Source organism: Perca fluviatilis, chromosome 11 (genome assembly GCF_010015445.1).
Source record: "Perca fluviatilis chromosome 11, GENO_Pfluv_1.0, whole genome shotgun sequence".
Taxonomy (NCBI): domain Eukaryota; kingdom Metazoa; phylum Chordata; class Actinopteri; order Perciformes; family Percidae; genus Perca; species Perca fluviatilis.
In genome coordinates this window covers 6,607,583-6,624,667 of record NC_053122.1, presented here as the reverse complement: position 1 = coordinate 6,624,667, position 17,085 = coordinate 6,607,583, and the positions used below count along the sequence as shown (strand labels likewise).

General features: G+C 41.2%; 1 protein-coding gene across 1 annotated transcript in view; it reads right to left on the bottom strand.

Annotated features, from left to right (window-relative positions):
• LOC120568552 (disco-interacting protein 2 homolog C) overlaps positions 1-17,085 on the bottom strand; it is a 107,477-nt gene that overhangs the window by 57,605 nt on the left and 32,787 nt on the right. The window contains exons 7-15 of the mRNA XM_039816134.1: positions 16,263-16,372; positions 13,992-14,094; positions 11,809-11,873; positions 11,417-11,510; positions 8,750-8,869; positions 6,893-7,007; positions 3,291-3,430; positions 2,080-2,216; positions 260-468 (exon numbers count right to left, since the gene is read on the bottom strand). Of these exons, the coding sequence (XP_039672068.1) occupies positions 260-468; positions 2,080-2,216; positions 3,291-3,430; positions 6,893-7,007; positions 8,750-8,869; positions 11,417-11,510; positions 11,809-11,873; positions 13,992-14,094; positions 16,263-16,372 (1,093 nt within the window). The remainder of the gene's footprint in view (positions 1-259; positions 469-2,079; positions 2,217-3,290; positions 3,431-6,892; positions 7,008-8,749; positions 8,870-11,416; positions 11,511-11,808; positions 11,874-13,991; positions 14,095-16,262; positions 16,373-17,085) is intronic.

The window sequence follows — 17,085 nt, the reverse complement described above, 5'->3', positions numbered from 1 at the left end:
ACGAGAAGAGAGTTGTATGGAACCATCCACGTTTTTTTTTTGGGACAATTTCTTGAAAGAAACGCAAATTTTATCTAAAGATTTATTCTGTTAATCCTTTAGCAGAAATTTTGGGAGCAAAGTAGCAACGTTAGCGAATTTATTAGCTACTATTAGTCCTGGTCTCCCTATAGTCGAGTTTCTATAGAAACACAAGACGTTTTAAATAAAGCTGTGGCTCATTTACTCAACTTTGAGAAAGCCTGCATCCAACACTTACCTGCCCCTGTACACAAACTTCATTGGCTCCACAGCGAGCGCCGTGGCGACGATGTCGTCGGCGTTGTGCTGCCGCCCTCCGACCACCATCAGACCGTCCATCTTCCCCGCCACGAAGATCAGCCCCGCGGGTCCGATGAACCCCAGCAGGCCGGTCCTAGTGAAGGGAAACTCACCGATGGGAGCCCCGGTGTTGCTCACAGGGAAGACCTGCGTAGTTTTTTTAAAGCTCATATTAAACTCATTTTCACACCATATTTTTGTTGTACTGCACATTGCTGCAGCTCCTCTTTTCACCCTGTGTGTTCAGCTCTCTGTTTTAGCTACCGAGTGAGGCATCTCACTTCTATCCCATCTTTGTTTTAAGGACTACTAGCCAGTCAGAAACTAGTCTCGTATTGCCAGACCCTCCTCCAAAGCGTGCTGGAGGAGGGTCTGGCTACTCCACATAGCATTCGGGGAATGGGTGGAAAATGTGCTCTGGTGTATTGGCATTTCTTTAGACCAATCACAATCGTCTTGGGCGGTGCTAAGCGCCGGAGAAAAGCTGCGGTGCCTCTGCAAAATAGCCTCGGAAAGGAAATTGTTTTGGTGGAACGTTAAAAGTAGTTTTAGTCGTGCAACAGAAAACTCAGATTGGACAGATAGTCTAGCTAGCTGTCTGGATTTAACTTGCTGAGGAGCAGTTAACCATAGTCCTCACATATCGACCGGAGTTTAGAACGCCAACACTAAGAAAGCAAGGTAACAGATATCCGGCAACGGAGCAGTCCCAGAAGTGGAACGTCAAGGATGGAGACTAGAAACCAAACCGTACTTGTCAAATACGGACGCTTGGGCAGTGTCTCTTAGCGTCAGATACAACGCAAAAAGCAGCCTACAGCGTCTGTATGGAACGCACCGGGCAGAGCGGCAGCGAAGCGGCGCTGTAAGATGACGTAGTATTAAGAGGTGCAACGTTGGCGAGCAGTATGAAAGCCCGAAATTCCGCGTGGGGAAGTTGGTTGGGGTGGTGGATGGGTCAAACAACACAGGAGTGTGGCCAGGTTTGCTCAGTTGGTAGAGTGGGCGCACATATGTAGAGGTTTATTCCTCGACGCAGAAGGTCCAGGGTTCGAGTCCGACCTGTGACAGTTTCCTGCATGTCTCTATCCTCTCTCTACCCTTTCATAGCTCAGCTGTCCTGTCTATTACAGGCAGAAATGCCCCAAAAAATAATCTTTGAAAAAAAAAAAACACAGGACTTTCACCCTGGAGTATTTGTCATGACAACTTAACATTACATTTCTTTGGAGTGTCCTTATTAAGACAACTTAACATTAAACAGGATGACATTATGTCAAGCTTCTCATGACAAAGACTTCCTCTGGTGATGTCATCCTGGTTAATGTCAAGTTGTCATTACAAAGACTTCCTCTGGTGATGTCATCCTGGTTAATGTCAAGTTGTCATGACAAAGACTTCCTCTGGTGATGTCATCCTGGTTAATGTCAAGTTGTCATGACAAAGACATCCCAAACAAATTTAATGTCAACTTGTCATGACCAAGACAACTTCTGGTAATGTCACTTTGATTAATGTCAAGTTGTCATAATCAAGACAACCCAAACAATGTCAACTTGTCACCACAAAAACCGAATGACACTTAACGACAAAAGTCATAAACGTTCATGACTTGTTTAAAACGTTTATGACACGTTCATGACAGTGTCATGTTATAGTTATGACAGTGTCATGTCACGATTATGTCGATACCTTCAAGTTACCAAAAGTTTGCAGGCCAGGAAGTTCATTAACAAAATCCTTCCCACACACACTCACCTCGAAGGTGTTCTTGGTCATGCCGGCCAGGCCGTAGTAGGACGTTCCCGTGGCAACAGTACAAACGCACAACTCTCCGATCTCGTCCGTCTTACAGAGCTGAGGAACGCCTTCGGCCTTCACCACGCACATCATACCTACAGACACACAGAGAGGAACAACCATCGGGATTTCACCAGTTACAGTATACAATAATGATCATTTGTGTGAACATTACAACATGAAAGTGAAATATGGGGTCAACATTTTTAGATCACAGATACAAGTCTTACTTTAGTTAAAGTATTGGTTACAAAAAGTGAAAAATAAGTCCTGCATTCAAGCAATAAATGATACCAGTAAAATGGGGATTTTTTGTTTGTTTTCGGTTCAGCTGAAAAAGACATCTGAAAGGACAGACAGAAGAAGACATTAGGACAGAAGGAAAGAAAGAAGACATTAGGACAGAAGGAGAGACAGACATAAAAGTCTGTCTACAGGTTGAGAAAAATCTCAAATATTTTAGACAATGCTTTCAAGTTCATTGAGTTGAAACAAAGCAGTTTCTTTTGTCTTTTGGGGATATTTTTGAAGGATTTTTACCTGACAGCAGTCACATTTATCTTATTTTTAATGTAAAATATGATTCTGCAAAGTAACAACTAACTAATAACATGTGTGTTATGTATGTATATAAAAAAAAGAAGCAAAACCCAGAGATATTAGTTGGTTTTATCCACATCTTTATCTGGAATCTAAAGATCTGTGTGTTGCTCTGGATCAGTGGTTCTCAAAGTGGGGTCCGGGGACCCACAGGGGTCCTTCATGGGGTTCCAGGGGGTCCCCAGCAAAAATGTGGACTACATTTATTTTCACTATAATTCCATCCATAAGTAACACAATCACAGAATGTATGACTATTTTGATCATGGCTTTCATAGACTTTCTATAATAAGGTAGGGGACCCTGGTAGGGGGACCCTGGGACAAAACCTAATCAAATGGGGGTCCGTGGTCTAATTTGTGTCAGTTTAGGGGGGTCCTTGATGTCAAAAAGTTTGAGAACCACTGCTCTAAATGCTTCTTTCACATGTTAAAAAGAGAAGTAACAACTCCAGCTATTGAATAAATAGTAAAAGGTACTCTATCGCCCCTTGGAAAAGTAGAAAAAAAAAATTCAAAGCCCCAGAACCTCCGCCTGAACTCATCGGGTATGTGCGGCGCCGGTCTCACCTCCGGGCATGACGGAGCCCACGTCCTGCAGCGTGAGCACCGACAGCTTCTCCTCCGAGTCGACCCGGATCACACCGTGGCTCAGCCCCTGCATGGACAGGACGCCGCGGCCGGGGGGGTCGCTGCCCTCCTCCACGGGCCTGCAGGATAGGGGTTTAGGGGGCAGAGACAGCCAATCAGATCACTCTGAAGGGGGATGGAGCGCTGTGTGTGCGCTCCCTTCAATTTCTATTTCTTTGTGACGAGAACGTTTAAATCCTGAGAGTCAGGACATTTCTTTGAGAGAATGATTGTTTAGAGGGAGAACTTGTTAAGTGTGGACATTTTTTCGGGACAGTTTTTAAGGCTGAGGACATTTTTTGGAAAAGTGAGAACAATTTTTGAAAGCGAGGACATTTTTAGAAAGTAAAGAACGTTTTAGAAAGCGAGGACATTTGGTCGAGACATTTTCAGGAAGTTACGACATTTTTTTGGAAAGGGATACTTTTTTTTTTAAATGGGGACATTTATGGAAAGTGACAATATTTTTTTTTAAATAGGGAGGACATGTTTAATTTAGCGAGGACATTTAAAGAAAAAAACTGAATGTTTTTGTAAAGTAGGGACAACCTGGAAAGTGAAGACATTTTAGGAAAGTCGCAATATTTTTGTAATATGAGGATATTTTTGCAAGAAACACAGAAAGAAAGTTATTTTTTTTTAATATATTTTTGGAAAGTAAAAACATTTTTAGTAAGTGTGGACAGTTTTTGGAAAGGGATCACATTTTTGTTATGCTTGGATATTGTTTTTTTGTTTTTTGTTAAAATGGGGACATTATTGGAAAATGCAAAGACTGCAAAATGCTTCTGGAAAGTGAGGGCCTTCTTTTCTGCTTGTCACTGCATCCCTCTTTGAGGGGCTTGTTAGGGAAATTATGATGCATACTTCCCTCTTGTTATTTATTGAACTGTTTGCATAGAATAATATTATCGTCACCTTCCTAAAATAATTGCCTAAGTCATTTTTTAACAAAAATGATTTTGTTGCCTAAATCATCTCCTCATGGTGCTGGCCACCTCTGGTAAAATTTCCTAAATCCTCAGTTGAACAGGTCATGTGATTCTACACCTTTAGTATAATTGCCTATGTCAAGCATGTGACTTAGGCAGTTTTATTTTTTGTGTTTTCTGAAAAACCTGAAAAAATGACTTAGGCAATTATTTTAGGAAGGTGACGTTATATTCTCTCTCTCTGTTAAATGTAAACTGTTGTGGATGTGTGTGGATATTGTTAAGAAACTAAAAAAACACAGCTTGAACTCATAAAAGATAACATGGGAGCCAGTCTTTTGTCCTTGTCTAAGCACGGTGCGTTCCCAGACCAGATAGGGGAGACGTCTTCGACTCTGACAAGATAACAATTGACGACATCTACTCTGTATCATGATTTACTATTATTATTATTTAATTCAATTCAATTTTATTTATAGTATCAAATCATAACAAGAGTTATCTCGAGACACTTTACAGATAGAGTAGGTCTAGACCACACTCTATAATTTACAAAGCCCCAACAATTACAGTAATTCCCCCAAGAGCAAGCATTAGCAGTGGCTGTTGCGACAGTGGCGAGGAAAAACTCCCTTTTAGGAAGAAACCTCGGCAGACCCAGACTCTTGGTAGGCGGTGTCTGACGGTGCCGGTTGGGGGGGTGATGAACAGTGGCGATAATAGTCACAATAAAGATAATGGAACAGTGACTTCAAATGTCGTAGTAGTTCATGTCATAGCAGGGCACAGCAGGGCGTTACGGGATGTAGCGTGGCCCAGCAGAGCATGGGTGGGCGCAGTGGACACAGCAGGACGCAGCAGGACATTGCACAGGACAGGAATCGCAGAGCATAGCAGGGTGTAGCAGGTCCACATTATTATTATTTCATTGGGTATTATAAAAAAGCAGCTGTAAAGAGCTTTTCGTTTAGGTTATTGTCTGTACTATTCTGTAGCGCGGAGACTGCCTCCTTGTTGGGTTCTCAAGTAAAATGAACTTTAATATATCTTCAGTGGTCCTGTCTATTATTTGATAATTAACTGTAAAAAATATTCTGACATGATTTGAGGCTTTTTAGGGAGATTTAGGTCTAAGGGTTAGGATATATTGAGGTTTACGGTAGAATTAGGAGCTAGGGATGATGTATGTCAATACGGGTCCTCAGAAGTACAAGTCCAGTTATGGCATGTGTTTGTGTGTGTCCTGTTTTGTGATTTTTTTTTAATGAGTTTTAAAGCAGCTCTTCTGAAAATAAAGTGAGTTCATTACAACCCCACCCGCTGAGGCAAAGTGCTTTTTATTAGCCCATGTGTGGCCCAATCTTAAAACACACACACACACACAGACAGGGATTTTACAGTTTCCTAATTAAGAGCATGAATGGATGATGAAAGAGGTGGAAAAGTTGTAAGTTTAAGTCTTTCAAAAGCCACAAAACTGTAAAGTCAGAGGTTTGATTGAACTAAAAATAAGAGCGGGACATAGTGGAAGGGAGGAAAAGCAACGTATTTGCGGAGGAGAGTAAATACATGTGTTTATTATTTATGTAAGGGAAAACTGTTTGCAGGAGTTAAGGCCGTAAAATAATAAGTGATTTTATAACAGTGTTTTGTTGTTTATTTAATGATTTGTGTTTGAAACTACGGAGCTTGACGCCTCCTGATAATGACAATCTGATTATATTTTAAATAAGAACACTATATCTCTGCAGTCAAAAGAAACAATAGATTTCTTTTTGGTTTTACCTTTTTTTTATTCATTAAATAAAAATTACATTTAGGAGCAACTTTATAAATGCGATAAATGCAATCCATATGCATTTTGTGTGCATCTTGTGATGGTTCACATGTGCACACACCAATGAAAAGCCACATGTATACAGTACAGGCCAAAAGTTTGGACACACCTTCTCATTCAATGCGTCTCCTTTTTATTTTCATGACTATTTACATTGTAGATTCTCACTGAAGGCATCAAAACTATGAATGAACACATATGGAATTATGTACTTAACAAAAAAGTGTGAAATAACTGAAAACATGTCTTATATTTTAGATTCTTCATAGTAGCCACCCTTTGCTTTTTATTAATAAGGGAAAAACTTCCACTAATTAACCCTGACAAAGCACACCTGTGAAGTAGGGCTGGGCGATATGGCCTAAAAATAAAATCCCAGATTTAAAAAAAAAAAATCCGATTTAAGATTTAAATCGATTTGTTTCTCCCTCTACTTAAAATCAATCTGCAGATGACAAAGAAATTGTTCAAAACAAGTATTATTTTGTTTTGACTCATACACACACGCACACACACATGGGGCTTGTATACCATTATGATCATTCATGCCAGTTTTGTGGAAATATAAATTGGTTTGGAGGTTGTTGTTTTGTTTGGAGGGGGCTATATATTCAACAACAAAACGGATGCGTGAGATAAAGCTGTTTTCACACGTACAGGTGGTAATTCACTTCTAGTTCCTCGCTAAAAGTTCAAATCATTTTAACGTGCGTGTGTGTCTGTGCGTGCGTACACACATCCGTGTGTGTGTGTGTGTGTGTGTGTGTGTGTACCTCCTTAAAGCTACAGTCAGGGCCTCGGGGGAGCTGGCACAGGGACATATGACCTCAGGCTTCAAACCTTTCGTCTGGAACACGTTGAGGAAGGCGTCACAGGACGAGATGGACCCTGAGAGGCACAATTCAAAAAGTCACTCACACTCATTACATATTCTTTATGACATAAATGTAATTTGAAGTTTAGCCACACTTCAAGATGGCCGTATTTGGTATGTTTTCCAAATCTTTAGATTTTCAAATCATGAAATACAAATTAACCATTAATTAATCCTTAATACGCTATTTGACAGTTTCATATTTTACAATGCATCACATAAAATAAGCTGATCAAGTTTTGTATTTAAAATCTTGATCTTCAAAACCGCCAATGTATAATTACACTGTAAAAGTGCTTAGTTGTATCAACTTAAAATAACCAGTAAACTAGTTGCATGAATTACAGTATATTGAGTTTTAACAACTCTTTCTGGATTGTGCTACCAACGTAATGATAAGTTATATATTTATATATATAAATATATTATTATTTATATACAGTACAGGCCAAAAGTTTGGACACACCTTCTCATTCAATGTGTTTCTTTATTTTCATGACTATTTACATTGTAGATTCTCACTGAAGGCATCAAAACTATGAATGAACACATGTGGAATTATGTACTTAACAAAAAAGTGTGAAATAACTGAAAACATGTCTTATATTTTAGATTCTTCAAAGTAGCCACCCTTTGCTTTTTTGATAACTCTGCAAACCCTTGGTGTTCTCTCAATGAGCTTCATGAGGTAGTCACCTGAAATGGTTTTACCTTCACAGGTGTGCTTTGTCAGGGTTCATTAGTGGAAGTTTTTCCTTATTAATAAAAAGCAAAGGGTGGCTACTTTGAAGAATCTAAAATATAAGACATGTTTTCAGTTATTTCACACTTTTTGTTAAGTACATAATTCCATATATTTTATATGTTTAGAAATACCACCATTTTACTGGTCAAACTGCAACTCAGTTTGGGGTTTTGGGTCTTCCTGGTCCCCAGAGGATGAACCCTTTGTTCTGAATGACTCTAAGGGTCCTATCTAGCACCCGGGCGCAGCGCCAAAGCCCGACTGTGTGTCTTTGCTGGTTTAAGACCCACGCAGTTGTCAGTTTCCCGCCCAGCGCCACCGTCGTTTAAATAGCAATACACCTGCGCCCAGCTGTGCACCCATGGGGCGTGCTGGTCTTACTGGGAGGTGTGTTCATGTGCATTCTGGGCGTGCTGGTCTTACTGGGAGGTGTGTTCAGGTGCATTCTGGGCGTATTGCTATCTTGAGGCAGCGGGAAGTGATCGCGCCATTGACCAACAAAAACCTGGTCTTAAATGAATAACGCAGCATTTCATTGTTATTTTAACAGCAAATTAGTAAAATGCTCCTAGGCTCGTGCACAGCGACACCACGCTTTTTACATTACACAGGACCCGCGCAGCAGCACACACACGCCCAAAAATATAACAATGCGAAATAGTATTAGGATATGATCAGCTCGCGCGTTCACTTCACGAACGAAGCAGATCAGTTTCTTTTCCTGAAAATCTCTCCTTCCTGCTCAGCAAATCCTCCATCATAACAGCAATGCTCCAAGGTCCAATCGCGCTTTGGCTTTTAAAGGGAATGAGAGATGATCTCTGATTGGTTGATTGCATGTTACGCCCAAAACACACCTCTGAATTAATGTAAACACTAAGTACAACCCTTTAGAACCATGCGCCCGGACACAGGACCCGTTAAACTAGATGATCCAAAACAGGGCCCATTGGCTTTCCTTTAGCGCCATCAACAGTGCAAATGTAAGGTATCCAGAGAGTGTGTTCTTACAGGGATTTGAACCGTCAGCCACCACCAGCATGCGCAGGGAGCTCAGGTTGATGTCCCGCTGCTCCCGGTGGGCCACCAGAGCCCAGTGCATGTCCCGCGACTTCACGCACGCCACCTTGGCTACGCAAAAAACACACACCAACAGCAAACATGAATTCATACCATAGACTATGATTCATACACATTTAGTCGCTATTAACTCATGGTTAGGGTTAGGAATGAGCACACATTCAATCAGACAGACAACCTTTAATATTACCTTGTTTCACAAGAAAAAGATTCTAAAAAAAAATTTATAAAACTGCTTTAAAAGCCTTTTTGAACATTTAGCCAGCACAAAAGTGGCCACTGCAACAGGTGAATATCTTCTTATTTGCTGATTGCAGCCAACATGGCGAAAATAGGCCGATTTTGTCCGCTGCTTATGGTGGCCGTAAAAAAAAAAAAACAGGCAAATTAAGAGAACATCGTCATTAATTTGACACCGCATGTGCAGCATTTAGCAAACGCGCTGCGACTACACACAACACAACAAAACACACAAACGCGCTGCAAATACAGGAACGAAACAGAAAAACATGTTGCTGCATCCGGTTTACACAGCGGAAGTTCTCCAGGCCTCTAGGGGGAGCGCTAAGTGGAACAGCTTGATTTTAGACCCCACGGGAGGGGGAGAGAGAGAGAGAGAGAGAGAGAGAGAGAGAGCAGATGAGAGGTTTGTTTTGGAAACAGGAAGAAAAGTGTAGTAAAGAGGCGACATAAACAAGTGCATATTCATTTTTAGGTTTGGTCCTAGTCTTTTACAGTATTATAAAAGAGCAACAAGTTGACATAGCTACCATGTTAGACACTTACTAGCTAACGCTAGTTAAAAGCCCATATACAGTGTTGTCAACTCTTTTCCAATTAAGTAGCTAGCTGTACAGTCCCTCCAGAAAAACGCGATTATGCGATCGCATAATTCAATGCATAATCAGCCAAAGTCCGCATATTCATGCGGGGCCCGCATTTTTTCAAATATGTCGCACTTTCGCCGCATAAATTGCATAAATATGCGGTGCTTGCATGATTTCATAATCCCGGCATTTTTGTTGCAAAAAAGTCACATATATCTTAACAGAAAGTTGAAAAAATTTTGCTTTTACTTCACACAAGAAGTAAATGCAGCCATTTTCCCCTGTTGCCATGGGAACGTTATGAAGTGACGTAATTACGCGATGTGAACATCATCGAAAAGCAGGTGTTGGAGGTTGAATTTGACATGTTGTACTCTGAGTCTCTTAAGGTGGTATCCAATAAGAAAGCTATCTTAATATCTGATATTATCTGAAATTTCTTTGTTTAAGTGCTCCTGCTGTCTATATTATTAACGATTTTTAAAAGTCTGTCTCTTTTGTATCTTTTATTTCCCTGTTTAGACTATTACTTTTATTTTTACTTTAATATTATATTATTTGTATATATTTTTGTATCTTTTTTTTTACTTATTGCAATGACTGAATATCTGTAAACTATTTTTGGAAATTAAGTTTTAAAAAAGCAGGGTGTTGGGGGAATCACTTTTTCTTCTCTTTTTCATCAAACCGCAGTTTTTGCAAGTTCCCACAATTTCATCGCATAAAATTGCATAAATATCCCGCATATTCCATCGCATTTTTTAAGAAAACGTGCCGCATAATCAAGGATTTTTGCCCGCAACAATCACAAAAAAACTCCACGTTTTTCTGGAAGGACTGGCTGTAGCTCCAGAAGTCGCTGAAAGTAGCGAGATGACGTTAATCCGCAATCATTTGCATAAAGCTTAGTGGTTGCGTGTGCAAGGTAGATAGAAAGAAATAGAATTTTTTAGCCAAATAATCACAAACGTCCCGCTGTCTCTCGTACCGCCCCCCCCCGGGCGCCCTGTCCCCCGCGGGGTGGCTGGGGGCTGCTCCTCAGTCACGGAACAGAAGAAAAGAGAGGTGACTATTTTGGCTGCCACAAAAAGAGAAATACCTTGCCTGTTCGCCGGACAATATTGGCGTCTTTTCTACAGAAAGGCGCCCGATTTGTCGCTAATCGCTTTTGTGAAAAAAAAAAGTCGTTAAGGGGGTCTGAAAAGTCGCTATATCTAGCGACAAAAGTCGCTAAGTTGGCAACACCGCCCACATATGTTACTGAAAAGGAGAACCCAAAATTAGGAACCCAAAATATCCACCCTCTCTGACATAGCCTCGCCTTCCGTTGTGTAAACTGGATGCAGCGTTTTTCTGCTGCGTTTCTTTTCGGCGGTCGTTTCTATATTTGCAGCGCATTTCTGTATTTGGTTATTTGGTTGCGTTGTGTGTATTGGCAGCGCGATCGCTAAATGAGCGTATTGTCAACACGTTTTCTTAATGTGCTTGTGTTTTGTCTATTTGCGTGTGTTTTCTTAAGTTGCGGTGCGTTTGACTCTATTGGACACCGTAGCTGCCGATTGTAAAAGGCAACAGCAAGAAAATACAGTCACTGCAACCAAACTGAGTGTGCTGTAAAGCTACCCAGCAGGTTTCCCTCTAACTCTGATCTGCTGGATCACAATGTTAAAAAAAAAATAATACAGTAGGTCAAGTAACGTGCATGGTTTATACATGTTGAAATGGGAAATTTCCAGCAGTGTTTGCAATGAGTTTGGGTAAATTTGGTTACCTTTGTTCTGGCAGACTTTTTGGATCCAGGACAGAGGGTTGACCTTCATGAGAGCGTAGGGAATACTGATGACGTGCATCATATTCATTACACTCTGACAGAGACGGGGAGAGAGGAATCAGAGTGTGAGGGATGTTTCAAGAGAGCTTGTTCTTGTAAAGTATGAAGTTAAAATATGTAGAACTTTAAAGGATAGAAACAGAGACGGACAGAAAGTTGACATCTTTCATTTGAATATTTAACTTTGCGGCTACCATTTACAGCTTAGAAGCCACCAAATGGCAAAATAAAAAAGATTTTCTATATTGTGTATATATAAAAAGGACAAAACAATAGCCAGTTCAATTGTGCTTAAGCGAGACAGTAAGGGTTGAGGAGTGTTTTTTTCTTACAGTCAGGACGGCGTGCCACAGTCCTACGTCCTTCTTGAAGTCTAATACATTCACTATGGTCTCAGCTGGAGGACGAGAGAGACACATGAACGCAACAGTCAGGGAGAAACAACACTGTGTGTGGTGTGTGTGTGTGTGTGTGTGTGTGTGTGTGTGTGTGTGTGTGTGTGTGTGTGTGTGTGTTTGCATTAAGAACTGACTGCCAAAAAGTTAGTTTAATGCACTTTTAACTTAACAGATCTAACATGACATGTCATTGAGAGGGTGTGTGTCATGTGTGTGTGTGTGTGTGTGTGTGTGTGTGTGTGTGTGTGTGTGTTATGTGTGTGTGTTTGCATTAAGAACTGACTGCCAAAAAGTTAGTTTAATGCACTTTTAACTTAACAGAACTAACATGACATGTCATTGAGAGGGTGTGTGTCTTGTGTGTGTGTGTGTGTGTGTGTGTGTGTGTGTGTGTGTGTGTGTGTGTGTGTGTGTGTGTGTGTTTGCATCAAGAATTGACCGCCAAAAAGTTAGTTTAATGCACTTTTACAGTTTTTTCCGATTGCTAAACGACAGTGGGCACAACTGGAGTCACGTGTGCAGAACTCTAACTACAGTCTGCACTACCTACAGTCACCTGAGCTAAACAGTTCACATCACCTGCAAAACTCATTCAAAGCAACACAACTCTTAACACACGTCTCAAAACAGGCTCAGTGCAGCCAAACAGTATGCACAGGCCTCACTGAGATAACACACACTGTCACTCAGAACACACTGAGGGTAAAAACACTAGCATCAAACACCAATACACAAATTACAAACTTTCTCATCTTTACAGTTTGAACAATTTGAGTGACTTGACACTACTCTACAGTGTTTTTAAGGAAAAAATATAGATTGTATAACATACCAATTTTTACATAAGGTAAACAAGAAGGAATGAAAATCAGCAGTTTTCTTCAATAAAGTATTTTGTCTCTAGTTATTTATGGAATTACTGGGGAAAAAAAACTAAAGGTACATAACAGTACCAAAGAATAGTGTGACTAATCCTGCCTCTCTCCAGCATCATGTGGCAAGTTTTCTTCATCACATTGGATGTCTGCATCATCTCTAAATACAAATGAATGTGGTGTTTCCATTGCTTTCACCTCCATTACTTTCTGAAAAACAGTAAGAACGCAGTTTTACTATTGTAAAGATATAGTATTTTTCACTTTTTTTGTATAGCTGTGTATATGTCCTTAGACATCTTCCCTGGACATATTGGTATCTTTGCTCTTTTACCTTTTTCTCTCAAACAGTACAGTGTATAATTATTTACAGTAATTCTTATTTGGTGTTTGTATACAAAAAAGGCTTTCTGGTCTTTCTCTGTATAAATACCATATATGTTCACTAACTAGTCTAAAACAAGACACCTGCTTAGGCTTTCAGCTAAAATTGCAATCAGCAGTGTTTGATAGGCACCAGACTGAAATCTATTCTGTTTTGAATGTGTGGTTAACAGTTTTGACAGCAGTGTGTTAGCATTTGAACAAAGTGCTGTAAATCTACAGTGTTGTGCACGTTGTGGTTAAAGTCATGGGATAAGTGTGTAGAGTTTTGAAAACTGTGTTCAAGCAATGAAAAACCAACTAGAGTTTGGTCCACATGAACTGCTGCTGTGCAGACTGTAGTTAGAGTTTTGCAGATGTGACTCCAGTTGTGCCCACTGTCGTCTATCAATCGAAAAAAAACTGTAACTTAACAGAACTAACATGACATGTCATTGAGAGGGTGTGTGTGTGTGTGTGTGTTTGCATTAAGAACTGACTGCCAAAAAGTTAGTTTAATGCACTTTTAACTTAACAGAACTAACATGACATGTCATTGAGAGGGAGTGTGTCTTGTGTGTGTGTGTGTGTACGTGTGTGTGTGTGTATGTGTGTGTGTTTGCATTAAGAATTGACTGCCAAAAAGTTAGTTTAATGCACTTTTAACTTAACAGAACTAACATGACATGTCATTGAGAGGGTGTGTGTGTCTGTACATGTGTGTGTGTGTGTGTGTGTGTTTGCATGAAGAATTGACCGCCAAAAAGTTAGTTTAATGCACTTTTAACTTAACAGAACTAACATGACATGTCATTGAGAGGTGTGTGTGTGTGTGTGTGTGTGTGTGTGTGTGTGTGTGTGTGTGTGTGTGTGTGTTACCTTCTGTGTATGAGCAGGACTGTGTGAGGGCCTGGCAGTGTGTGAGCATGGCTATCCTCATCACCGTCACGCCGAGGACACTGCCGTCCTTACAGGTCTTATACTGCACACAGAGACAGACACACCCAGAAACGTCCCTTACAGAAACGTCTTAATACAGACAATACAGGCAGCAGAGGGCAGCGTTTCTGCAGACACAGACACCGCCACGCACTTCTAGTGAGTCATAAGTGAAGATTGAGAGGGATTACTTTTGTTTTAGTCCAGGGGTCCTATCTTGCAGCCGGCGCAGCGCAGCGCAAGGCCCGACGCAAGTGTCTTTGATACTTTAAGACCGACGCAGTTGTCAATTTCCCGTCCAGCACCCCCGTCGTTTAAATATAAAATGCACCTGCGCCCATCTTTCCGCCCATGGCCGTGCTGGTCTTACAGGGAGGTGTGTTCAGGTGCATTCTGGGAGTATTGCTATCTTGAGGCAGCGGAAAGTGATCGCGCCATTGACCAACAAAAACCTGGTCTAAAGTCAATAACGCAGCATTTCATTGTTATTTTAACAGCAAATTAGTAAAATGCGCCCAGGCTCGTGCACAGCGTGCGCACACTATGCTTGTTACACACACACACGGAAGCGCAGCAGCACACACACATGCCGAAGATTACAAATAAAAATATTACGGTGCAAATCCTCCATCATAACAGCAATGCTCCAAGGTCCAAACGCGCCTGGCTTTTAAAGGGAATGGGAGATGATCTCTGATTGGTTGATTGCATGTTACGCCCCAAAACACACCTCTGATTAATGAAGACACTAATGGTGCGTTCTATTATTTATCCGTGTCGGAGTTCCGACTAGGAAAACAGACGTTGCCTAGCAACAAGCACCAACACGCCACCTTTCCTCGGATTTCCGAGCTCGGAACTCGGACAACCGCGAGGACGCCGAGCAAGGACTCCGACGTGGATTCCAAGATGGCAGCGCGCCCTGTGTGACTTGTAGTATGAATTGTTGTCGTGGTTTTTGGACTGCTTTGGCTGTTTAAATGAAGATTTTTAATCACTCGTATAACTGCGATACCTTACTGCGTCCGTTTCTCTGCCTGTTGCTATGGGAATCGGTCTTGTTGTGAGTGCAATATTAATGAATGAAGCCTTGTTTGCTAACGTGGCTAGCGTTACTACTCGGCCAGTGCTACCATAGCAACAGCTTTCCGGGTGGTGTCCATGTTTTTTCTCCGACTCGGACGCGCAAAACATAATCAGAACGCTTGAAGTGTGGAAATGACGTCATATCCGAGGTCCGAGTCGGTTCGTTGAGAAAATGCTGCTTAGTTGCCTTTATTTTTTTTTAAAGTGAGCAAACAAACTGAAAATGTTCACCCTTTGCGACAGCCTATTTAGTCAGTCAGTGAAGCATATCAAAAGATAAGAGGTGTTGTCAGAGGCAGAACGCTGTCTGTGAAAAGATAACTCAGCTCTCAGTCAAGTGTGCGACCATAAAAACATGAATTCAACTTGAGACAATATGACTATATCGAAGGTCACGAATCAGATGCAAAAATGTTGATTGGTGAAGTTAAGGTTCCAAAAACCCAAATTGATGTCTGAGTGCTGCGCAGCCGACACTAATGGATGAGATTCCAAAATAAGATCTCTGTCCAATAAGCCTGACACATATCTGAGAAACGACTGCCGGAATGAAAACGAAGCACATTAGGAGCTGCTATTAAAAAGGTATGAATCATGATGTGACATTATCAAAAATATGTTATTGTTTCTGAAGAGACACATTTCTTTGGGCCACAGTCATTTCATCTGTCTCGGGCTGTCTGGGATGCGGCCTCTTTTAAAAACCAGAAGGACGATCGTTTTTCAATCATCCCTCTACTTTCATCATTTTCCTTTCTGACTTTTTCAATCACCGGTGCAATCAAGGAGACATTTCACGGTGCTGCCGGTGCTACTTCTGCCCAGCCGCTTAAAAGGTGCGTCAGGTAAATTCAAATCAATCAGACGAGATGATACCATTGATTAGCAGCCGGCAGAGAAACATTCACTCAGCTACAGGGTGATTGGAATCCAAAAGACATGTAGTACCATTGATTTCCAGTAACGATAGTAATGAGTAGAACTACAGAGGTGGAAATGTTTCAGTGCCCTGGAGGAGAAACACTTTATTCAGTGTTTGCATCTGCGTGTGTCTGTCTGTGTGTGTGTGTGTGTGTGTGTGTGTGTGTGTGTGTGTGTGTGTGTGTGTGTGTGTGTGTGTGTTACCTCGATGTAGGCCGTGTCCTGGTTGGCGTCCTTGATATGTGGGAACCAGTCTCGGGGAGGTTTGGAGAGGTGTTTGGACTCTGTGACGAACCACAGCACCTTGGGCCAGCCTGGACACACAGAGACACACAAAAAAAAACAGTCATAGGTGGATCATTCCTTCCTGATTTACCACCTGAACCTCATTTAGACTGGAACCAGGTTTTTAACTACTTTGTAGAATTGCATTTGGAGAGTGCAGATCCCTGCTAAGGCCAATGGTGCATTCATGGCTCCTTGGATGGTCCCATTTCCTGAGGTTGGGAAGTCATTTTTCCAACTTCTAGGGATGTTACCTATTAAAGGTGCAGTAGGTAAGACTTATAAAACTACCTTTCTGTCATATTTGCTGAAACTGACCCTATGTTCCAGTAGAACTACATGAAGCAGGTAATAAAAAAAAAAATAACTGGCTTCTCTGGCACCACAGCCTGTAGTGCGATTTGCAAAAATGTGAAAATGTCTGAGCCTCCTGGACGGGTGAGCTGGGACTCCGTTGCCTGCTTGTCGGTTAACGGTTAATGATAGGTTAACGAGCGCCGGCTATCGGTCAGAAGAAAATCTCTAAATTAGCATCCCTAGTACGTTCGTGAGCTTTAAGCCGTAAAGTGACAACAACATGGACGCTAAAAAGAAGATGCGTTGTATTTTGTTTCTCAGAAAGTAAAATAGCCGTTTCCAGTGTTTGCTTGACATTAAAGAGCAAAGAAAACGGATCAGGTGAGCCACGAAATATGGTTATGAACTAATTTTTTATTATTATTCCAACACAGCATGAATGCAG